Here is a 24,761-nt window from a genome sequence, read left to right on the forward strand (position 1 = left end):
CAGTTTGCAAGCCACTGCTGTTGGCAAAGGGAAATCTCTGAATAACTTCCAAGATGTGAAGAGCCACTCATTCCCTCACTGGACATGAACCAAGAAAGAGGGAGCCCAGTGTGGCAGAAGCAGTCACTGAACACGACAGAAGGAACCAGCCAGGGAACAGAGTTGAAGAAGAGGAGAGATGGGAAAAACTTGAGAGTCACCAAATCAACCAGCCCTACTCCAGAATTCTAGGTAGATGAAACCTTAAATACTTTCATTTAAGCTAGTCTGAGCACAACCATCTTTAACTTTTCAATATAAATAAATACTCCCTGATACAAAAATATTTAGGAAGCAGAATCAATAGGACTTGGTGACTAAGTGGAGGGTGAAGATAAGGAAGAGGGAAAGTCAAGCATAATTCCCAGTTTTTGGCATAAGTGATCCGCAACAGAGGAGGAAGGCAAGGATGAAGACCGACAAGGGACGTTTGGACCAGGTGGGATCTGAGCAGGTCTAGGCTGATGGTCTCCAGGCAGCCAGTACTGGTGTGAAGGACAAGAGGCAGAGATGAGCACAGCCCAGATCCTGGAGAGTCCACAATGCACAGGTGGGAGCTGACAAGCTGTGGCAGTGGGAGAAATCACCCCAAGGATAGAAAAAAGGGGATAAGGCCCCAGGTTGGACCCCTATAAACAGTGGAACCAGAAGAAGAAAGGAGTGCAGGGGCCCGAGGCGGAGGTGTCAGCAAAGACAGCAGCTGGGCAACGTTCCCAGGAGCAGGGCGTGAAGGATGGTGCCGGGAAGAGGCAAGACAAGGCTGGACAGGGACTGCGTTTGGCAATCGAGGCCTCCCTGGTGGCTGGGGACAGCAGTCCAGAAAGCACGAAGCCTGGTGCGGGGACTGGGATCGGAGACACCGTCCGCAGGGGCCAAGCAGTGTGAGTGGGGCAAAGGCAAAGTGAAGCTGCTTCGAGAACAGGCTTCACCTGCAGCGAGAACCAGAGAGAAGATGCTCCATGGCTCCGGGGACCCGGGGAGAGAGACAAGTCAACCTGAGCAGAAACCAGGGTGAACTGGAAAGAAAGGCCAAACAGCAAGGACTGAGGTCAGTGGAAAGGACTGCTGACTCGGAGGGGAACCTGCAAACCTCTGGACGAAACGTATCGATATTTGATCCAGGGCCACACAGTGTGTGAACATGGGTGTCGCTAACTTCCCTCAGTGTACACAGCTTTAATGCCTTGAGATCGCCTCAAAATGAATCCAAAATGGTTCATGAACCCAACTCTGTATGTGCCATGTTGCAGGAGCTATGGTAGAGAAGGGGCACTGGGGAGGAGGAAGAACACAGCCACCAGCCTGAGAAGCAGCTCTTTGCAGAGCTCCTGTCCCCCTGGCAGAGGAATGCTCCTGGGAGCCTTCTGGGTCTCTCTCAGGAAGGGCGGGAACTAGGGAGAGTTTTCTTCCTGTGTTGGTTTAGGGATGCTGTTTCCCTCAGAACAGTAACCACAGAAGTCTTCCTCCTTTACCCTAACTTCTTCAGACATGAGTTTGCGGCTTTTTCCTTGTGTCCAGTCCTCTGTGGACACACACGCACCAGCTGCTCATCATCCTCCTAGGAGAGCCGCGCTCACGCCCAGACACACACCAGAGCATGTGCCAGCACCTCCACCTTTCCTGATGGAAATGCATCTCAAGTTCTCAACAGCCTTTTCCAGTGGAAAGGCTCTCAAAGTGAACTGATGTCGTGCTCACTCAAAGCTTGCTGGATGGATATTTGTGAACGTGTATGTCTCAACGTGCTTTCCTCTATCAAGAGGCCTGGTATTCTCCCACACCTCCGGAGAACATAGAAGGAACTAAGCATTCTCTTCCTACACATGGTGCTGTGATGCTGGGCATTTCCTAGTGCAGGGGATCAGAATTGGTCACTTCAAAATATGTGTCTCTGTCTTGATTATTTTCTCTGAAAGGAACTTTGTCCCCCACCCCCATTAACTGCCTAAAAGAATTTAACTCTGGGTATGGATAGACTGGGAGGGTCCTTGCTAAGCCCATTCCAAGTAAAAGTTGAAGTTATCCTTTGTAAGAGACATTTACCTTTACAAGGGAAATCTCCATTTGTAAAGGTATCTCCCTCTCTGAACCAGGAAGAAGGGGGGATGACCTTATCTCTAGAAACTCTTATCAGTGCAGAAGGTGAGGGCTTAAATCTGCATATTAACCTTACTCTTGTTTACTGTGCTTTTCTGGTAATCTCCCATAACTGACTCCCCCCACCCCCAACATCCTCCTTTGTTTACCTGAATATGCTATTTAAGGTAAAAATCGCTGCCATTTGGAGAGACACTCAGTTTTCCTGGGTCTCTCCGATGTACACGTTATAAAGCTTTATTTGATTTTCTCCTGCTATTTGATCTCATGTCAATTTAATTTGTAGCCCAGCCAGAAAGGACTCAGAGCGGGTAGAGGATGGTCTTCCTCCCCTTCACTAGTAATTGCAAAAGCCTCATGGCTGCATTACCCTTGATCAACTTTGGATCCACAGACATTTTTTTCCAGCCATATTTATATTTTTTCTTTGACATTTTCTATTTACACAATTTTATATAATTTGTTTTGTCTCCCAAACCTTACAAATATTGTTCTATTTATAAACACATGCCAAGTTTATCAAGCCAAGTTTATATCATTGTCTCTTCAGTGAATTTTCTATTCTTCAAAATATTTAAAACAATTTTTTTGGTGAAGAAGATCGGCCCTGAGCTAACACCTGTTGCCAACCCTCCTCTTTTCCACTTGAGGAAGATTGGCCCTGAGCTAAGATCTGTGCCAATTTTCCCCTATTTTGTATGTGGGTCACTGCCACAGCATAGCTTGATGAGTGGTGTAGGTCTGCACCAAGGATCCTAACCCAGAAACCTGGGCCGCCAAAGCAGATTGCACTGAACTTAACCACTACGCCACCAGGCCAACCCCTTCAAAGTACTTTTTATGAGTCTATTATGGACTTAATGTTTGTGCCCCCTTAAAATTCATGTGTTAAAGCCCTAACCCCTAATGTGACTATATTTGGAGACAGGGCCTGTAGAGAGGTAATAAAGGTTAAGTAAGATCATAAGGGTAGGGCTGTAATCCAATAGGACTTGTGTCCTCATATGAAGGGGAAGAGACACCCAGGATGAGAGCACAGAGAAAAGGTGATGTGAGGACAGCAAGAAGATGGCCTCAAGAGAAACCAAATCTGCCAACACCTGACCTTGAACTTCCAGCCTCCAGAACTGGGAGTAATAAATGTCTGTTGTTTAAGCCCCCTCTACTTATTTAAGAATTAAGTAGAATTCTATTATGGCAGCCCGAGCAGACCAAGTCAGAGTCCTCACCAACTCTACAAACTCCAGGTAGGATCACATTCCCTTAATGCAATTTAATGGGAGACAAATTTCAGCCTGAAATGAAACACGTCACTTGATAAAATTAGCTATAGGTGTAGATGAAATTAAAAACATGCTATGAAAAACAATTTTGTTTTTACAAAGTTTCCATCAAACTCAGCAACTCTCATAGTGGGATAACATGACATCATATACCTTTTAACGTGGTTCAGTAAGAATAACATGATGTCGCCTATAAAGCATTCTTACCAAAATGGTTTAATCCAACTCTAATCTAGACCTGACTTCCAGCGCATAAGAAACACAGGAGCTAGTGGAAGAAGTTAAATGATACTATGAGTAAACAACCAGACAGATCCAGAGTGGGGAACATTCTACAAGGCAACCACACCAAGCTCGTCAGAAAGGCAAGGTCATAAAAAAAAAAAAAGGAACTGTTCTAGACTAAAGATATAACAACCAACTTCTATACATGAACTAAACTGGATCTTGGTTCCAAATACCAAAAAAAGAAAAAAAAAAAGTCTATAAAACACATTCCTGTAACAATCAGGGAAATACGAAGATAGCCTGGATACCAGATAACACCATTGCTAATTTCCTAGGTGAGACAATGTAGGAGAGAATGACCTTATTCTTAGGACACGGATCTTGAAATATCTAGGAGTGATGTGCCATGATGTGTACAACTTACTTTCAAAAACAAGACTACCAAAAATGTGTGCATGTGTGAAGAGAGAGGGAGGGAGGGAGGCAGGGAAAGAGGAAGAGAGAGCACACAAATATGGTAAAATGTCAGCTGCTGAATTTAAGGAGGGTTTATTCTTTCAACTTTTCTGTAACATTTGAATACATGCATAACGGAAAGTTGGGGAAGATTACACCAAACATATCTAGATCAGGATTTGAAGGAGGAGACTCTATGGACAGAATCCTATGAGCTCCCAAAATTCTCTGCAAAGTGATATATATAACTATGTATGTATACGTGCACATTTTTCCAGGGAAATGGTTCCCAATTTCCACCTGATACTCAAACTACTTTATAATCCCCCAAGGGGTATATAAATCACCACTCTAGAATGAAGAAAATATATGACAAATAGAAAAATAGCTAGACTTCAAACTCACTGCTTATATTTTTAAAAGTTCACAGGAAGCAGCCTAAAACCCCATCATGATCAGAACTATCTCAAGAGGTGGGGAGGCTGTTTTACTGTACATTAAGGGAAGGAGGTTCTCGGGAGCCGGGAAGAGATACAGCCGGCCTCCTGCAGTCCACACCCCGAGATGGAGGAGGTGCCGCTTCAAACACTGACTCCCAACGTTAAGAGCTCGGGACACTGCATTACAAACATTAGGTTGTCTTCATACTCTTTTCTCGTTAATAATTTTCAAACCAAGCAAGAGACAGAAAAGAGGGACAGAGATGCAGGAAGCAATGTTATTTTTCCACGCCTCAGTTGAAACGTGACCAACTGAGTCTCCCACACGTCTCTTCTCTGTGTTAAATTCTTCCAAGGACTCTCACTGCTTCACTGGTCTGCAACCTTTTTTTAAAGGCAGTGGAGCACTTTCCTTGAACAAAATCCTACCCATTAGCCCTAAAGACAGAACCAGTAAAAGTAGTCATCGGGAGGGAGGCCGTGGGCCAGGAGCCCAACCACCTGCCAAAGCCGCTCTCCGTCCTGCCAACAGGTCTAAGAAGCCGAGTCCAAGGTCCCCAGCCCGGCTTCGAAGCTGCAGCCCATCTCCGCTCCATTGTGCCCACGACGCCATGCTGTCTGCTACCTCGGCAACTCTGCCGGGATACAGTACAGGATGCTTGTGGGTCTGTCTCCTCCACCGGCCCCAAGCAACTCAGGCAGGCGCTGCATTTTACTCACTGTGTCCCTAGCATCTCTGGGTCCCGAGCCTGTCACACTCCAGGTGTGCTGTCTGCTGGGGACACTGGCTGGCAAAGCTCATCAGGGGGCCAGTGACATGAGCCTACGGGTTCCATCACTCCAGGCAAGGGAAGAATGTGAAGCCCAGACTTCCACTTACGTGTTTTTAAGTGCTTTCACATCTGTTCCCTCATTTGATCATCACAAAAGCCCTGGGAATCAGGCAGGAAATAATTCACACCCCTTGTCACAGAGGAGGAAACTGACGCAGGGGGAGGTTAAATGCTAGTGCAAGGTCACTTATGGGGCTGCAGCACACTTCTCTGAGCAGGCTCTAGGGGCAGTAAAAACCTACAAAAATAAAACATTCTCATAAATAAATCCAAATCTTTCATATAGACACACACATATGCTACTGGATAATTAGAAGCCTTTGGGGGAGATGGAGGGAAGAAACTTGGAGTTGAGAATATCTTTTTGTAATTCTCGTAATACTAATTTTGAGAAGAAAGAAAAAATATTGGCCATTTATACTTGAAAAAAATGGAAACGTGAAACAGTGACTAAGAAGAAAGCAATTCAGTAAAAAAAAAGGTTCAAAAATAAAAGAGTTTTGTATTATACTACTTGCTTTTACCAGTATTAACCTGAAATCTCTGGTATAAAGTGTTCTGGCATTTTATAGATTCTGCTGTACTTGGAAAACACAAGCTTTACATTTACAAAGGTTTTAACTAGTCAACCCTTATATTTAAAACATGAATTACTGATATATGATTTTATTAGGTTATTACATATTATTTTATTATGAAAGTAAAACAGACACATTAAAGAAAGTTTTGAAATTAGGTTTTAGAAAATGACCCAGAGGCTCAACACCATAAAATAACAACCTACTCGTGGTATTTTGATTCATTTCCTTCCAGTTCTTTTTACTATGTGGACAGGTTCCTTTTGGGTGTTTTATGATGTGGTAATCACACCACAAATGCCATTTCTTATCCTAATTTTTTTTCTCAATGTTATACCATAAGAGCTCTGCCAGATTATTCCATCATCTTCGTAACCACCATCTATAATTTACTGAATGACTATATAATCCTTTAAGTGGTTATACCACAGTTTACTTAACCATTCTCCTGTTTTTAGACAAGTAGGCTGTTGCCAAATTTTTACTATCATAAATAATGCTTTAATGACTACAACTTTTATTTTCTTCTTTTTCTTTTAGATAAATTCCTCAAGTACATTACCAGATTAAAGCGGATGATAATTTTTAAGACTTTTGACATACACTGCCAAATTGCTTCCCCAAAGGTCTAATACACATTATCACCAGCAATGAAGGAGAACGCTTATTTGACTGAACTCTTATCAATAATCAGTAAATCATCTGTATCATTTTACTGCTATTTTTTGCTAATAAGTGAAAATACACCCTCACTATGCTACTGTGCATTTTTTCCCTAAGAATGTATACTTTTCCACCCTATGATTGCTGACTAGTTGAATTTCTTTTGTGAATTATTTATGACCATTATCCATTTATCAACTGGCTATTTATGCAGATTTGAAAGTAAATTTGTATGAATATTTTCTATAATTAAAATGTTAATTCAATGTTTACCATATTGGTGGGAAATATCATTTCTCCAATCTATGGGTCATTTAAAATTTTTGTTTTGATTTTTACCCGGACATGTTCACTGTTCTTTTCCTTTCTGATTCTTTCAGAGGCTTTTGAGCAGCTCCCCTTCCCCTGACCCCCTTCTCTGTGACAGTATGGAACTCACTTCCTCCTCAGCCCACGTGGCTTTAACACTGCACATGCACATTCAAGAGGCTTTACCTGCTGGTCATCAGGCGTCCATATGCCACATGTGATCTGACTTTCCAAGTTGATCTCAGATGACCAATGTCTTTGTCCACTGACAGAACCGACCAGGACAAACCCATCTCGATATGAAATAAGTGCTTGAGTCCCATCGTGGCTCCACGTGAAGTCACTCACCTTTGAGACACACACAGACAAAAGGAGTCAATCTGTAATCTGAAAGGGAAAGCACTTTTATCAAAGACTAGATATAGTCACCAACTTAGCTAAGACCTGGTAATGTACTTAACTTTGGCTAAGATCGAGATGGCCTTAAAGAAAACAATATAATATATATAAAAATATATATAATATATTATAAAATATGTATGTATTATAACAATAATATATAATATAATAGACGTTATTTGAAAAGCATGTGTCAGCGTGGTGCTAAGTGCCTTGCACACGTTAATTCATTAAGCCTTGCCTGGGGGAGGTATCATCATGCCCACTTTACAGGGGAAACAGACACAGGGGACAAGTAACTTATCCTGGGTCACACACAGCAGGTGAGCGGCAGAGCCAATGATCTAGGCTGTGTGGCTCCAGAGTCCTTGCTTTTAGCCACTGTTCTACAGCCTCCCACTGACGGTGAGCAGCAGATCCTCCATCAGTGTCTCCTAGTCACTTATCAAAACAGTAAAGGTCTCAGGTTCTGATTACACACCTGTCTCAGTCTTGTTAACAACATTCCCTCAATCAAAATGAAATAAAACTTAACTGGAAAACATTACTTATACTTGGGTGGTGAGTTTTATCAAATGCATTTATTCAAATGATCACATATTTTTTCTCTTTTAATCTATGATTGCAGTGAATTACTTCTATGGATTTCCCAATATTTTACTATCCTTGCACACCTAGAAGAAGCCCAACCTAGAGGTGAAGTACTGTATTTTATACACAGAGTTGAAGTTGATTTGCTAATGAATTTCTATATCTGTATTTACGAATGAAACAAACTTGTGATTTCCTCTTTTGGAATGTCTTTGCCTGGATTTATCAGGGTTTTATGTTGACCTCTCAGAATGAGTTGGAGAGTGGTTCCTCTTTTTCCACTGCCTGGAAGAAATCTGCATAAACTGGGATGACCTGTTGCTTGAAAGTTTGGTACAACATGCCTGTAAGACCGTCTGGCTCTGTATTTTTTTGTGTGAAGATTTTTAACCATTGCTTCAATTTATTTAACAGTTTTAGTACCAGTCAAGCTTTCAAGATTTTTATTTCTTCTTGAGTCAGTTCTATTAAATTATTTCTTTTTTAGGAATTTGTCCATATCATGTAAGTTTTCAAAATTGTTGGCAAGTAGTTGTTGCTAGTTTATTATCCTTTAAAAACCAACTTTATTGAGGTATAATTTACATACAATAAAATAAAGTTGCCCTTGGCAGTCAACCCCTACCATCACCCTTGGTCTGAGGCAACCAGTGGTCTAATTTCTGTCACTAGTTGGTTATTCAAGAATTTTGCAAGAATGGAACTACATAGTATGTTCATTTTTGTGTATGGCTGCTTTTACTCAGTATAATGGTTTTGAGAGTATTCTGAAGTCTTGGATGCAGCAGTTCATTCCTTTTTACACATGAGTAATATTCCATTGTATAAATAGAGCACTATGTATTTGTCCACCCAATTTCGGGGCATTTGAGTTGCTTCCAGTATTTGGCTATTATAAAAGTGCTATGAAGATTCATGTGCAAGACTTTTTGTAGACACAGGGTTTCATTTCTCTTGAGTAAATGCTTAGGAGCAGAATTAACTGCTGGGTCACATGGTAACCGTATGTTTAACTGCATAAGAAATTACCAAACTCTCTTCCAGAGTGGTTATGCCATTTTATACTCCCAGCAGCAGCATATGAGGTATAGTAGGTCCACACCTCACCAACACTTGGTGTTGTCGGTCTTTTTTACTTTAGCTATTCTAGCAGGTATATAGCGGTACGACGTTGTGCTTTTAATTTGCATTTCCCCAATGACTAATATGTTGAGCACCATTTCATGTGCTTATCGATAATTTGCACATCATCTTTTGGGATACGTCTGTTCAAATCCCTTGCCATATATATCTACTCATATATCTATTCATATTCACCTATTCATATATATATATATACACACACATAATATATATGTGTGTATGTGTATATATAAATGAATAGATATATATGAATTTTCGACCTTCGTATTGTGTTGTAAAAATTCTAGATACAATCCTTTACCAGATATGTGTGCTGCAAATAATTTCCCCCACTCTGTGGCTTGCCTTTTCATTTTCTTAATGGTATCTTTCAAAGAGGAAAAGTTTTTTGTTTTTTTTAAATTTTTTGTTTATTGCAGTAACATTGGTTTATAACATTGTAAAAGTTTCAGGTGTACATCATTGTACTTCTATTTCTGCATAGATTACATCATGTTCACCACCAAAATACTAATTACAACCCATCACCACACACATGTACCGAATTATCCCTTTCACCCTCCTCCCTCCTCCCTTCCCCTCTGGTAACCACCAATCCAATCTCTGTCCCTATGTGTTTGTTTATTGTTGTTATTATCTACTACTTAATGAAGGAAATCATACGGTATTTGACCTTCTCCCTCTGACTTATTTCACTTTGCATTGTACCCTCAATGTCCATCCATGTTGTCACAAATGGCTGGATTTCATCGTTTCTTATGGCTGAGTAGTATTCCATTGTGTATATATACCACAGCTTCTTTATCCATTCGTCCCTTGATGGGCACTTAGGTTGCTTCCAAGTCTTGGCTATTGTGAATAATGCTGCAATGAACACAGGGGTGCATGTACCTTTACAAATTGGTGTTTTTAAGTTCTTTGGGTAAATACCCAGCAGTGGGATGGCTGGATCATATGGTAGTTCTATCCTTGATTTTTTGAGGAATCTCCATACTGTTTTCCATAGTGGCTGCACCAGTTTGCACTCCCACCAGCAGTGTATGAGAGTTCCCTTCTCTCCACATCCTCTCCAACACATGTTGTTTCCTGTCTTGTTAATTATAGCCATTCTGACGGATGTGAGGTGATATCTCATTGTAGTTTTGATTTGCATTTCCCTGATAGTTAATGATTTTGAACATCTTTTCATGTGTCTGTTGGCCATCTGTATATCTTCTTTGGAGAAATGTCTGTTCAGGTCTTTTGCCCATTTTTTAATTGGGTTGGTAGTTTTTTTGTTGGTAAGATGCATGAGTTCTTTATATATTTTGGAGATTAAGCCCTTATCAGAAGTATGGTTTGCAAATATATTCTCCCAATTGTTAGGTTGTCTTTTCGTTTTGTTGATGGTTTCCTTTGCTGTGCAGAAGCTTTTTAGTTTGATGTAGTCCCATTTGTTTATTTTTTCTATTGTTTCTCTTGCCCGGTCAGACGTGGTGTTTGAGAAGATGTTGCTAAGACTGATGTCGAAGAGCGTACTGCCTATGTTTTCTTCTAGAAGTTTCACAGTTTCAGGTCTTACATTCAAGTCTTTAATCCATTTGGAGTTAATTTTTGTATATGGTGTAAGGTAAGGGTCTACTTTCATTTTTTGCATATGGCTATCCAGTTTTCCCAACACCATTTGTTGAAGAGACTTTCTTTTCCCCATTGTATGTTCTTGGCTCTTTTGTCAAAGATTAGCTGTCCATAGATGTGTGGGTTTATTTCTGGGCTTTCGATTCTATTCCATTGATCTGTGTGTCTGTTTTTGTGCCAGTACCATGCTGTTTTGGTTACTACAGCTTTGTAGTATATTTTGAAATCAGGGAGTGTGATACCTCCAGCTTTGTTCTTTTTTCTCAGGATTCCTTTAGCTATTCGGGGTCTTTTGTTGTTCCATATAAATTTTAGGATTCTTTGTTCTATTTCTGTGAAAAATGTGGTTGGAACTTTGATAGGGATTGCATTGAATCTATAGATGGCTTTAGGAAGTATGGACATCTTAACTATGTTAATTCTTCCAATCCAAGAGCATGGACTATCTTTCCATTTCTTTGTGTCTTCTTCAATTTCTTTCAGAAATGTTTTATAGTTTTCGGTGTACAGATCTTTCACCTCTTTCGTTAAGTTTATTCCTAGGTATTTTATTCTTTTTGTTGCAATTGTAAATGGGATGGTATTCTTAATTTCTCTTTCTGCTACTTCGTTGTTAGTGTACAGAAATGCAACTGATTTTTGTATGTTGATTTTGTATCCTGCAACTTTACCATATTCGTTTATTACTTCTAAAAGTTTTCTGGTGGATTCTTTAGGGTTTTCTATATATAAAATCATGTCATCTGCAAATAGTGACAGTTTCACTTCTTCCTTTCCAATTTGGATCCCTTTTATTTCTTTCTCTTGCCTGATTGCTCTGGCTAGGACTTCCAATACTATGTTAAATAGGAGTGGTGACAGTGGGCATCCTTGTCTGGTTCCTGTTCTTAGAGGGATACTGTTCAGTTTTTCACCATTGAGGATGATATTAGCTGTGGGTTTCTCATATATGGTCTTTATTATGTTGAGGTACTTTCTTTCTATACCCATTTTATTCAGAGTTTTTATCATAAATGGATGCTGTATCTTGTCAAATGCTTTCTCTGCATCTATTGAGATGATCATGTGATTTTTGTTCTTCATTTTATTAATGTGGTGTATTACGTTGATTGATTTGCGAATGTTAAACCATCCCTGCATACCTGGAATAAATCCCACTTGATCATGGTGTATAATCTTCTTAACGTATTGTTGTATGCGATTTGCTAGTATTTTGTTGAGGATTTTTGCATCGATGTTCATCAGTGATATTGGCGTGTAATTTTCTTTTTTTGTGTTGTCCTTGTCTGGTTTTGGTATCAGGGTAATGTCAGCTTCGTAGAATGAGTTAGGGAGCTTCCCCCCCTCCTCAATTTTTTGGAAGAGTTTGAGAAGGATAGGTATTAAGTCTTCTTTGAATGTTTGGTAGAATTCAACAGGGAAGCCGTCTGGTCCTGGACTTTTATTTTTGGGGAGGTTTTTGATTACTGTTTCGATCTCCTTACTGGTGATTGGTCTATTCAAATTCTCTACTTCTTCTTGATCCAGTTTTGGAAGGTTGTATGAGTCTAAGAATTTATCCATTTCTTCCAGATTGTCAAATTGGTTGGCATATAGCTTTTCATAGTATTCTCTTATAATCTTTTGTATTTCTGAGGTGTCTGTTGTAACCTCTCCTCTTTCATTTCTGATTTTACTTATTTGTGCCTTCTCTCTTTTCTTCTTGTTGAGTCTAGCNAAAGGTTTGTCAATTTTGTTGATCTNTTCAAAGAANCAGCTCTTGTTTTTTTTAATTTTTTCTCGTGTTTTTGGTCTCTATCTCATGTATTTTTGCTCTGATTTTTATTATTTCCCTTCTTCTACTGATTCGGGGCTTTGTTTGTTCTTCTTTTTCCAGTTCCTTTAGGTGCATTGTTAGATTGTTTATTTGAGATTTTTCTTGTTTGTTGAGATAGGCCTGTATCGCTATAAACTTCCCTCTTAGAACCTCTTTTGCTGTATCCCATAAATTCTGGCATGTCGTATTTTCATTTTCATTTGTCTCCAGGTATTTTTTGATTTCTTCTTTGATTTCTTCATTAACCCAGTCGTTGTTCAGTAGCATTTTGTTTAATCTCCATGTATTTGTGGCTTTTCTGATTTGCTTCCTATAGTTGATTTCTAGTTTCATACCGTTGTGATCAGAAAAGATGCTTGGTATTATTTCAATCTTCTTAAATTTATGGAGACTTGTTTTGTGGCCTAATATGTGATCAATCCTGGAGAATGTTCCATGTGCATTTGAAAAGAACGTGTATTCTTTGGTTTTTGGATGGAATGCTCTGTATATATCTACTAGGTCCATCTGTTCTAGTGTGTCATTTAAGGCCAATGTTTCCTTATTGATCTTCTGTTTGGATGATCTATCCGTTGGTGTAAGTGGAGTGTTAAAGTCCCCTACTATTATTGTGTTACTGTCTATTTCTGTTTTTATGTCTGTTAATAATTGCTTTATATATTTGGGTGCACCTACATTGGGTGCATAGATATTTACAAGTGTTACATCCTCTTGTTGGATTGTTCCCTTGATCATTATGTAATGCCCATCTTTGTCTCTTTTTACAGTTTTTGTTTTAAAGTCTATTTTGTCTGATATGAGTACTGCTACCCCAGCTTTCTTTTCATTGCCATTTGCGTGGAGTATCTTTTTCCATCCCTTCACTTTCAGTTTGTGAGTGTCTTTAGGTCTGAAGTGTGTCTCTTGTATGCAGCATATATATGGGTCTTGTTTTTTTATCCAGTCAGCCACCCTATGCCTTTTAATTGGAGCATTTAGTCCATTGACGTTTAAAGTAGCTATTGATAAGTATGTATTTACTGCCATTTTTTAACTTTTTTTTTTTTCCTCAGTGTTTTAGTAGTCCTTCTCTGTTCCTTACTTCTTCTATACAGAATTGATGGTCACTTTAGTTTGACCTCTGTCTGAAAGCTCTACTCTTTAACTCCCCTCCTCCCTCCTTTTATGTTTTTAATATCATATCTAACCTCTTTTGAAGAAGTCCAATATCAATTTTTTTCTTTTATGGTTCATACTTTTTGTGTCTAATCCAAGGAATCTTTACCTCACCCAAGGTTGCAAACCCAAAGTTTCCAGAAGACGTTTGGCTTTTATATTTTTGTCTATGATTCATTTACAGTTAACTTTTATGCAGGGTATGAGGTAAGAATCAAGGTTCTTTTTATTTTTTTTTAATACAGATATTCAGTTGTTTCAGCACCATTTGTCAAAAAGACTACTCCTTGGATGTTAACTAGATTTAGTGTGGGTGATCATTTCATAATATATACAAGTATCGAATTGTTATGTGGTACACCTGAAATTAATTAATATGTCAATTATATCTCAATAAAAGACTATTTTTCCCATTGAATTACCTAGGCATCTTTTAATAACCTTTCATGACCTTGTAATTTCTACTTATCTATAGTTATGTCCAACTTTTCATTCATAAAATTGTTTTAGGTTGCTTACACTTGGAAATGTTCAACTTTCTTTAAAATCTGTGAGATTACTGGATATATCACATTTCAGATAACAATAAAACAAAAGAACAAACACCAAAAGGACATGAACTTTTTGCTGTTTTCCCAGCAGGCATTACGGGTTTATGCCGAGTGGTCAGCGTGTCTCTGTCATGACAATGGCAGGGTTTGTGAGACGGCTTTGCACAGCGGGTCTGAGGTTACTGAGAGGAGCGGTCTGCTTAGGTAAACTCGGAACTTTGGTTGCACTGACCTTATGTTTCAACCAATTACACTATCTAGTTTTTCTTAAGAACCAAAACATTTTTTAGAGACAACACATTAATTCTGCAATAAAATTTAAAAGTGCTTTCATTTTGCAAAGATAATGCTACTTATTTCCATGTATTTTAATTCATTTATCTTGGAAAAGATTTGTACCAAAAGGAAAATCATCTTACTAGAGAGCTAAAATGTATAGCCAGTGAAGAGAAGCTTCTCTGAGCCTCCACCAAACTTATAGCCACAAAAAATGATAATATTGGATGTTTACATGAACTACTTGGGTTTATTAAATTAGGTCAGCATAGAGGGATAAGAATATATCACAATTGGAAAAACAAAAACAGGGGAACTGACTGCGCAAGGTTGTAAAGAAAATGAGCAGAAAGCCCCCTTCTGGTTGTCCTTCTTTGCAGAGGGCTGCAGTGTTCTTGCTGCACTGAGAGCGTGCACTCACATGGTTAACTTAAGCCGAGCAGCAGCCCGGACGGCCCACTGCCCGAGGCAGCTTTTCATCAGACTGTCCAATGCCTGTGCCTGGCACAGCCGCCCTGGGTGACTAGGACTGTAAAACAATGTATGCACTGTTCCAGACTCATTTTTGAAATAAAAGACCCATAATCATTTCCTGAAAAAGAAACTGTTAAAGCATCACTTGGCTTTTGTCAAATGTTTGATTACTTTGTGACAATGAAAGGCATGCTATATCACAAGGATTACTCTCATTTCTTCTAAAAAGTATTATTTTTCTCTGAGCAGATTTCAAAGATGCTCCTCCTCCAAGCCACAAAACTGTCCCTCCTCCCACCAGATACCGTTTCAAGTGCACAGAGCCCCCACTCCTTGGACCACTGATTCATCATCACCAGTACGTGATGTTTTTTTACTCAATAAGATCTGACTCCAACACAATTAAAAGCAACCAAATCTCCCCAAAATGCAAGCATTTAATGATGACAACTGCTCAGTGGGTCCTGAGGTTTGCAGAATGAGAGTTCCAAAGAGCAAAATTATACAAAAATCTGGATCAGATCACAAGACACAGCAATTACTTTGGTTGAACCTGGCAGGCACAGGCATTTGTGAGATTCTAGGTCCTTCCAAATGTTCTATGGTCCATGTAAGCTCATTCACCTCCAGGTCTGAATTCACCTTCCCTTTCTGGTTTCTAACATGCTTTTTTGTGCCAACTCTCAGTGAAAAGCTCAGGGATGTGGCAGTGGTGGAGACCACACAGTTGTTACATGGAGATGACAGAAGGTTCCCTCCTCAGAGAGGCTGCGTCAGGGGAAAATGGTGTGGTGGCAGCTCCACTTGGCTGTGGGGCTGGGCCCTCTAACAGTAGTGAAGTCTGAGCTCTTCTGGATATACTACGAGTACATGCATTTCTGTGAAAAGAGAAAACACTGTCTTGTCTGGCAACAAGACAGTGTGGCAGAGCGTTTTGGACTCAAACCTAGGTTCAGATTCTGGCTTTACCACCCCTGAACTTCCTCGGGCAAGTTACTCAACCTCCTGACCTGGGTTTTTTCTTCCATTAACCGGGAATAACGATATCTTCCGAACAGGGTTCCTGTTGAGACGGGAGATAATACATAAAAAAGCCGAGCACTGAGTGGGCATCTGTCCTAGCTCCCTTCACCGTCTTTCTCTGAGTAATGTGCTTGCAAGACCTCTTGCTGCCCAAAGTCTAAAGACACGTTTCACCGGGTCCCTGGGCCTTTCTAGGGAAAAGAGTTCACACTTTGGTGGATGGGAGAATTACGGCATTTTAGAGACCCTTATCGGCAAATTCAGAGGAGTCTCCACTTTACAGAAAGCCATGAAGAGTTGCCGCCTCAAAGCCTGAAACTGGTCTTTGGCAATGACATTACGGCTACTACTTAAGGGCAGGTACCCTCTGTGGTCGGGGGATAGGAGGTGGCAGTACCTCATAATACTACAGGCACTAAAACAATACGTGGTGACAACTATCATGTGCACTTTGCACATTTAATCTAATTTAATCCTCCTAGTGACCCGCAGAGGCAGGTACCATTGGAGTTCCTATGTTACAGATGAGGAAGCGGAGGCACAGAGAAGCTAAGGACCTCTTAGTAAGAAGCCACGGAATGAGGGGCCGGCCTGGTGGTGCAGTGGTTAAGTACATGCGCTCCGCTGCTGGTGGCCCGGGTTCGGATCCTGGGCGCGTACCGACGCACTGCTTGTTAAGCCATGCTGTGGTGGCGTTCCATATAAAGTGGAGGAAGATGGGCACGGATGTTAGCCCAGGGCCAGTCTTCCTCAGCAAAAAGAGGAGGAGTGGCAATGGATGTTAGCTCAGGGCTGATCTTGTTCACAAAAAAAAAAAAAAAAAAGAAAAAGCCATGGAGTGAGATTCCTGGCTTGTGTGGTCCAACTCCAGAGTTCATGCTCTTGACCACAACATCCACCCTCTGGGTGACATGAACTTCTCAGGGGCATGGAGACTTCCACATCTGCGGCTCTGTTTCCAGAAGGCTGGTTAGTAGTCATGGAGTAGGCTCTTCCTCTCCCTTTGTCACTCCATGGAGGTACACAGGAAACCAATAAGGTCTTTTCAGAGTCAATCAAAATTACCACATTTACCCTACCAAATAAATAAACTCATAGAAAAAGAATGTTCTGTTTTTAACCAGAAGTAGGTTTGTCTGCTGTGATGATGTCTTACAAAGACCATCAGCCTAACAGTAACTGCTAATGATGGTTCAGTCATCAATTTAGATGGAGACCGCTGCCAAGAAATCACGAGAAGACTGAGACTGGGAAGGGCAGCAATGAAAGAATTAGGAAAGATCATCAAGCATAAAGAAATGTCTTAGAGACTAAGGCCAAGATTATCCACACCCTCATATTCCCAATTACTATGTATGGGTGAGAAAGCCAGATAGTGAAGAAGGCTGACAGGAAAATAACGGATTCATTTGAAACATGGGGTTGGAGGAGAGCTCTGTGGATACCGTGGACTGCCAGAAAGATGAACAAGTGGGTCCTAGAGCAAATTAGGCCTGAACTATCGCTGGAGGCAAAAGTGATAAAACTGAAGCTGTCCTACTTTGGGCATATCATGAGAAGGCAGGATTCTTTGCAAAAGACAATAATGCTGGGAAAAGCAGAAGGCAGCAGGAAAAGAGGAAGATCAAATAGAAGATGAATTGACTCCATAAAGGAAGCCACAGGCACAAGTCTACAGGAACCGAGGAAGACTGTTGAGGAGGGGACACTGTGGACGTCGCTCATTCATAGGGTCACCAGGAGTCAGAGCTGACTTGACGGCAGGTAACAACATCTTCATTCCTTGTAATTTTTGTCACTTCACTGGTCTGTAGCTTTCAAATTTGGAGAGCTTATAACTTATTGAAGAAACAGATGGGAGAAAAGAGGGTGAGAATCCATTTTCTTAGAAATGTATAGAAAGGCAGTCACATGGAAACCCTCCCTGGAGAGTTAAAACAGTCTAAGAAATCTCTCATCAATAGAGGTCCCCTGAGGACTCAGTTTTGAAGCCAAAATTCTGTCAACCCCCTGGGATGGGACATATGTCCTTAAACGCATGAGAAGAGGAGCTCCATGCAGCCCACCCTCACCTGGGAGGAAGGGCTAGAGCAGTACCATGAGCCAGAAGAATCCGTGGACCGGTTTAAAAACAGCACAGCTCAGCAGGGAGTCCCTGGAGCAATTGTTTTCCTCAGAGCGAAGACAAATTGGTATCAGAAAGGAAGAGCTGAGGGATGACAACAGGTGGCTACGCTAATTGAAACCTGATGGAAGAGAGTGTTAAAAACTCAGCTTGCTGGGTAGGTTGTGTGAAACAGTCATGTGGAGCTCCCTGTGAGAGAACTATGAAGATCACAGCACAGGGAAAACACCTTTTAAAAGGGAGCAAAAAAGTGATATTCCAGAAGCACTTCAGAGGATCCAAATTTAACATGTAATCACAACACTGAATGGTAAAAAAATGATTTCACAGATTTAATTAAAGCTTAAAACTTGGAGAGTTCACACAACAGTAGCAGAGTTGAAGAGAGGGAAATATGATCTTTCTCTTTTTATCAAGTGATATACTGAAGAGGAAAGAAAAGCAGGATTCCAGTTTTGTTTGTTTCGACTCCACCTATCTCTGGAAAGTGTTCATTTGCCCTGGAGGGGGTGGTCTGCACTGTCTCTCCAGCAGTCCTTCACTGGGAGAGGTTCCGGCCCACTCACCTGAGCCCCTCGGTCGTTGACCAGCTCCACAGACCACCTCCCCTCGTACTGAATCCACACAAATATCCCTCCATCTGCGTCACACGTGGCCAGCTTCTGGTATGGCTCATTCCACCTCACCAGCACAACCTGGAAAACAACCGAGGAGAGATTCACCACAGGGAATGAACCAGAGGGCCAGGAGTATGTCTACGAAGAGAGCAGAATTCAGAACTAAACAGAATGCGTGATCAAAGGAAACAACTGGGGGAGGATGTGGGGATTAGCGGAGGGGAGAGGGCACAGCCCACACGTGGCAGCGTCACAGGGAACCAGGGCCCCCATGACATGGCTTCCTGACAAACAGCAGACACCTGAGCAAACGATATATCACGGTATGAAAATGCCCATCGCTATTGAAACAGAGAGCCCATCTGGACCCAGCCCTGCCTCAAGCAAGTGCAAGGACCTCTCATCTGACAGTCCTGCGTGGCGGGAAAGCGACTTCCCAAAATCTATTATGTATTTGAATCAGGGTATTATTTATTTAGTAAAGAAAGAGGAAAAGGTAGGAACTACTCATCTTCATTTCCCTCCTGAAGTGAAATTTTCTCGACTATCTTATGTCTGAATAGTTCAGCATCTAAATATGGCCAACTTGGAAAAAATACACAATTGAAATATCTAAGTTGTTTAGGATTTATTACAGAGGAAATATGAAGAAATTATAAGCTTCAAAATTTGTGAGTGTAAGAACTTAAACTTGAAAAATTCTGAACCTGGACAAATCATTTTCATCTTTCTCAACTATCACTTCTTCATCTAAAAGATGGACCTTCCAGTAGGTGGTTTGTGGAATTACGTAAATGCCCGAGGAGCCTGAGGCTATGAAGTGGTCCTGGGAGCCCATGAGCCACAAAACCAACATCCCACATTCGCTGTGGTGAATGTTCCCCGAGTGTCGCCTGACTGGCGACATGCTGGTGATCACGACGAATGAATTCGTTTGGTCAGACGTTTAGCTCATACTTACTAGGTTCATGTCGTGTGATCCTACGTGACCAATAGGGAGTTGGAGAAGATGGGGCCCTGCCCTCGGGAAGTTGAAAGTCCAGCTGGGAGTCAGAACATCCACAGATACCTGGACATATGCTGATGTGTGTCAGTCAAACGAGGACTGTCATTAACCACAAGAGCATGCCTGCTATTCATAAGAAAGATTTGAATCCCTTTCTCCTCCCAAGACTTCTAATAAACTAGACATGTGACAGCGGTGTAAACCGTCTCCAAATTCTAACTTATATTCCAAAATAGCAAAGGAGGCCGAGGACGAATTGTCAAGGACCTCTGCAATGCCCACAGCTCTCCTCACACCCATCTGTGTCCAAACCACAGACCACCACAGAAGCCCCGTCCCCTCTCAAAGTTGTACCATGGGCACACCTGATTTTAGGTTGTTAAGTTTGTTTTTAGGGCACTGGAGAGCTAGGAGAGGCCGCCAGCCTTGGTCCGCCACACTTGATGCTATCAGCACTCGTTGCAAGATGCGTAATAAAATCCTCAAATTTTCCAAGAGGAACTTATTACCCACTTAAAATGTAAGGATACTGTAGCTCTGTTTTAAAACTCCGCAAAAATCAAAGAGAGCTGTGAAGTGGCAAATGTTTTGAGATCTGGCAACCACTAGACAAATCTAACCCAGTTGATGGCTCCCATACCAAAGTCAAATTCCCTGGAGGCGGCGCCTCAACTCCCAGCAGCCCCATCGAGCTCCATCCCTCTGCCGAGACTGCCTGCCTCACTCTGGTCCCAGCTCTGCACGTGCGGCACTTACGCCATCCACTCTAACTATGGGTTTACGTGCACGCCTCCCCGCTGAGCTGTGCCGCAGGAGGAGAGGCACAAGGGCATGCTTGTCTCTGAATACCGACACACAGTAATTTTGAACGTATTGTGCCAAACAGGAATACCTAATTAGAAGTTATGATCCCTATTCAATTATATCTTTGAACTATAAAAGGTTATCGGACACTATTTCCAGTAAGTTATTTTCAACTCCCAAAGGCATTTTAACAACAGCAATACTGCCTGCCTGCCTATTATAAACTGTTAGGTGCCGGGGACAGAGATTAAGACATTGTTGTCCCCGTGGGGTTTGGTTCACCAAACAGACACAAGATAGTGCTCTCTACGCAATTATCGAGTTGCGAACATACACACGAGGGGCCTCAATACAGGTGGATGGGGGCAACAAATCCAGATTCATTTTTTCAAGTCTAGTTTTTAAAATTCTCTATTTAAATTACTGATCTAATTTTTAAAAATAGTCAAGCCAATGACAAAAGTCTTTAAATGACACTGAATGTGTCATAAGATTTAGAATTTCCAAATGGTGAACCAAAGCCAACTTCATAAACTACTTTCAGATCCAACGATGATAGGGGCTGAGCACTGGAACCCACGAACGTGCCCACAGTTACAATTTGGTCCCTAAAGACACATCAATCATTTAACCCCACAATCAGTAATGGATCTCAGAATGGCTACCAGAGGAAAGAAAATGACAAATAAGAACACGATATTCATGACTGATCAGTTTTTAAATTATTTCCTTACGTTAACACGGTGAACATTATCTACTGTGACCTCCATTATAAAATGGTATTTGATGACAAGGTGTCATATTTCAGAGAAGAGAGGTTAGTCACATTTTCTGTACTTTTGACTTTTTGCCTTTAACATCCACTGCCATGTGTGGCCGCATATTTAGTTAACATCAATAACAAACCTCTCTTCTTCATGAAAACAGCCTGCCTAGTCATAGCATGACACAAACACAAAAGAGCAGAGACAAAACATATTTTATAGTGTCAAAGATTTCTTGGTCTTATGACCACACAGTAGTAGTTGTTGGATAAACAAAAAGTTTCCAGACTCAATTTCATCTTTTTGTAATTCTTGACCAGTTGAGATGCAGCAGTAAAGAGAAAGGGAGTCCCTGTTCACAGACTTTGCTGTGACTTCTAACCGGCATAACTAAATAGGTAGGTAAATTAGAGAAAGAAATCTCTCCAATGATTCTTGGCTTCAAAATAAAGTCAAACTGCTAACGCTGTTTCCCTGGGTTAGAATTCTCATTTCCTCTCTTGTCTACAATTCGTAGCTACCCGCCTTATCTCCCAAGCAGCTTATTTCCTGTTCTCCAAATCTTTCCAGTTATTTGGCAACGTTAGGACATACCACAGCGTTGAGGAATTACCAACCAGGGGGCCAGCTGGGTTCCCAGTCGCCCAAATAGTGTGGCAGGGTGCTAAGCATCTGCTCAGGATTCTAAGGCAGAGCTTTCTTTCCCTTTTAAAGGAAAATAGGGCTCTCGTTTAATCTGGGTACCAAAGACCTTCAGCGTTTGGGTGGTAGCTGAAGGGTGTGTTCTTTTACTAACAAGACAGAGGATAAGCTAAGTTTTGACCTAGGTCTTTGATTACCCAAAAAAATGCTAGCCTGTCACCCTCTCCAATATAAGACATTCTATCATTTTACAGTTATTGTTATCAGTAAGTATTTATTGAGGACTATTAAAGGTAGAGAAATCTACACTACAAATATAGGGCAGGTCTGAAAGCCTATTTGTTTGGTTTTTTTAAATTTATTTATTTATTTTTTCCCCCAAAGCCCCAGTAGATAGCTGTATGTCATAGCTGCACATCCTTCCAGTTGCTGTATGTGGGACGCGGCCTCAGCATGGCCGGAGAAGCGGTGCGTCGGTGCGTGCCCGGGATCTAAACCCGGGCTGCCAGCAGCGGAGCACGCGCACTTAACCGCCAAGCCATGGGGCCAGCCCTGAAAGCCTATTTGGATTGTAGTCTAATGCTCTAAATAAGTCACTTCCCTTCCTACACTCAGAGCTATTTTTAGGCAGAACAAAACAAGTGTCAGTCAACCCATCTCAAGGATGTTCATCTTTTGGAGCAGGAATCCTTCAAATGGTGTTGACAGATATAAGTACAATTTATATTTTATAGAAATATACAGGAAACCACCTCAGTGAACAATCAGTATTACCAATGTTCAGAAATTTCCCTCAACCTAAAAAGAATGTAATTTGGGGCCAGCCCCGTGGCTTAGCGGTTAAGTGCGCGCACTCCACTACTGGTGGCCCAGGTTCGGATCCTGGGCGTGCACCGATGCACTGCTTCTCCGGCCATGCTGAGGCCACGTCCCACATACAGCAACTAGAAGGATGTGCAACTATGACATACAACTATCTACTGGGGCTTTGGGGAGAAAAAGGAGGAGGACTGGCAATAGATGTTAGCTCAGGGCCGGTCTTCCTCAGCAAAAAGAAGAGGATCGGCATGGATGTTAGCTCAGGGCTGATCTTCCTCACAAAAAAAAAAAAAATGTAATTTGAATGAACGCTAAATACAAACAGCTCAAGTAATAAATCCCTATAAATGATTATTAGCACTCAGTTCTTATTCTGTAATTCATTAAATGAAACAGCAATAACTTCAATTGTACAAGAAAAACAAAGCGAGTGCCAGTTTAATTTCAGATACATTTAGTCATTTTCACAAAGAACCAAAAGCATCTTGGAATAGAGGCTGGAAGAAATTCAGTGTGAACAACGGTTTCCGGACTGACGCCCACCAGCACGAAGGTTCTGTGAAGTGCTGCAGCGGCGAGCATGGGCTCCAGACCTGAGCCCTGGCCTCACCACGCACCAGCTGTGTGGCCGCGGGCGACCTGCTGACCAGCTGACTGCCCCTTTCCCATGGGGGTAACAGCAGCACACCCTCCTCGAGTTGTTGTGCAAGTACAATGAGAAAGGACCTTAGCACAGTGCCAGGTGCATGGCAGACGTTAGAGCAATGAGAGCTCTGTATTATTAATGTGTGGGCTAAAACTTCCAGAACATGAAGATGGTTCAGCAGCGTATGTCTGTGTATGGTTCTCTCTTCTTTAACAGAAGACGATCAGTTTGACAATTAGTCCCTCTTTCCAGACCCACCTCCTGCCACATGCATTCCCCACCCAACTCTGTACCTTAAAAATCAACACCACCACACACTTCCTGCCACCTTTGGTCTGGAAGAAACTTCTGCCCTTGACACCTGACGGTGACACATTCCCTGACATTCCAAACACTCTTGCTTGCCATTACCATGGCATCTTCTAGACAGTTCTGGTGTGTGCTTCACAGACTGCACTTGCTTCCTCAAACGTCTCTGTTCCTCACCAGACTGACAACTTGTCTGATTTTCTGTTCCTGGAGCCCGGCACTGGGCCAGGCACACAGCAGCATTCCACAGATCTTTCTAAAATGAACTATTCCTGAAGAACGATTAGCCATATTTCTGTAGAATTTTATACTATTCTCTCTCTCTCAACAGTAACATGCCAAAACTGGCTCAAATGAGGTTTTTTTTTTTTTTGTAACAGCTTTATTGAGACAAAATTCATATACCATACAATTCACCCATTTAAAATGTACAATTCAATGGTTTTTAGTGTATTTACAGAGCTGTGCAACCATCACAATAAATTTTAGAACATCTTCATCAACCCACAAATACTCCCTCCAGCCCTAGGCAATCACTAATGTTCTTTCTGTCTCTATAGATTTGCCTATTCTGGACATTTCATATAAATGAAATCATACAATATGTGGCCTTTTGTGCCTGGGCTTCTTTCACTCAGCATAACGTTTTCAAGGTTCATCCATGTTGTAGCATATGTCAGTACTTACTTCCTTTACACAGCCAAATAATACTCCACGGTATGGATACACTACATTTTGTTTATCCACTCAGTTGATAAAAATTTGGCTTGTTTGCATCTTTTGGCTATTGTGAATAATACTGCTATGAACATTGGTGTACAAGTTTTTGTATGGACATATGTTTTCCTTTTCTTGGGTATATGCCTAGGAGTTGCTGGGTCAAATGATAATTCTGTTTAATTTTTTGAGGAACTGTCAGATTGTTTTCCAAAGTGGCTGCACCAATTTACATTCCCAGCAGCAATGTATGAGGGTCCCAACTTCTCCCCATTCTCCCCAACACTTGCTATTATGTCTTCTTGATTACAGCCATCCTAGCGGGTATGAAGTGGTTCTGA

The 24,761-nt window shown here is 41.3% G+C and overlaps 1 protein-coding gene across 1 annotated transcript in view; it reads right to left on the bottom strand.

Moving 5' to 3' along the window:
* The window catches only part of TULP4 (TUB like protein 4), a 233,672-nt gene that overhangs the window by 66,790 nt on the left and 142,121 nt on the right, over positions 1–24,761 (bottom strand). The window contains exons 3-4 of the mRNA XM_087425088.1: positions 18,663–18,791; positions 7,113–7,274 (exon numbers count right to left, since the gene is read on the bottom strand). Coding sequence (XP_087281214.1) covers positions 7,113–7,274; positions 18,663–18,791 — 291 coding nt within the window. The remainder of the gene's footprint in view (positions 1–7,112; positions 7,275–18,662; positions 18,792–24,761) is intronic.

Source organism: Ceratotherium simum, chromosome 38 (genome assembly GCF_057802395.1).
Source record: "Ceratotherium simum simum isolate JZ-2026a chromosome 38, ASM5780239v1, whole genome shotgun sequence".
NCBI classification, from domain to species: Eukaryota; Metazoa; Chordata; class Mammalia; order Perissodactyla; family Rhinocerotidae; genus Ceratotherium; species Ceratotherium simum.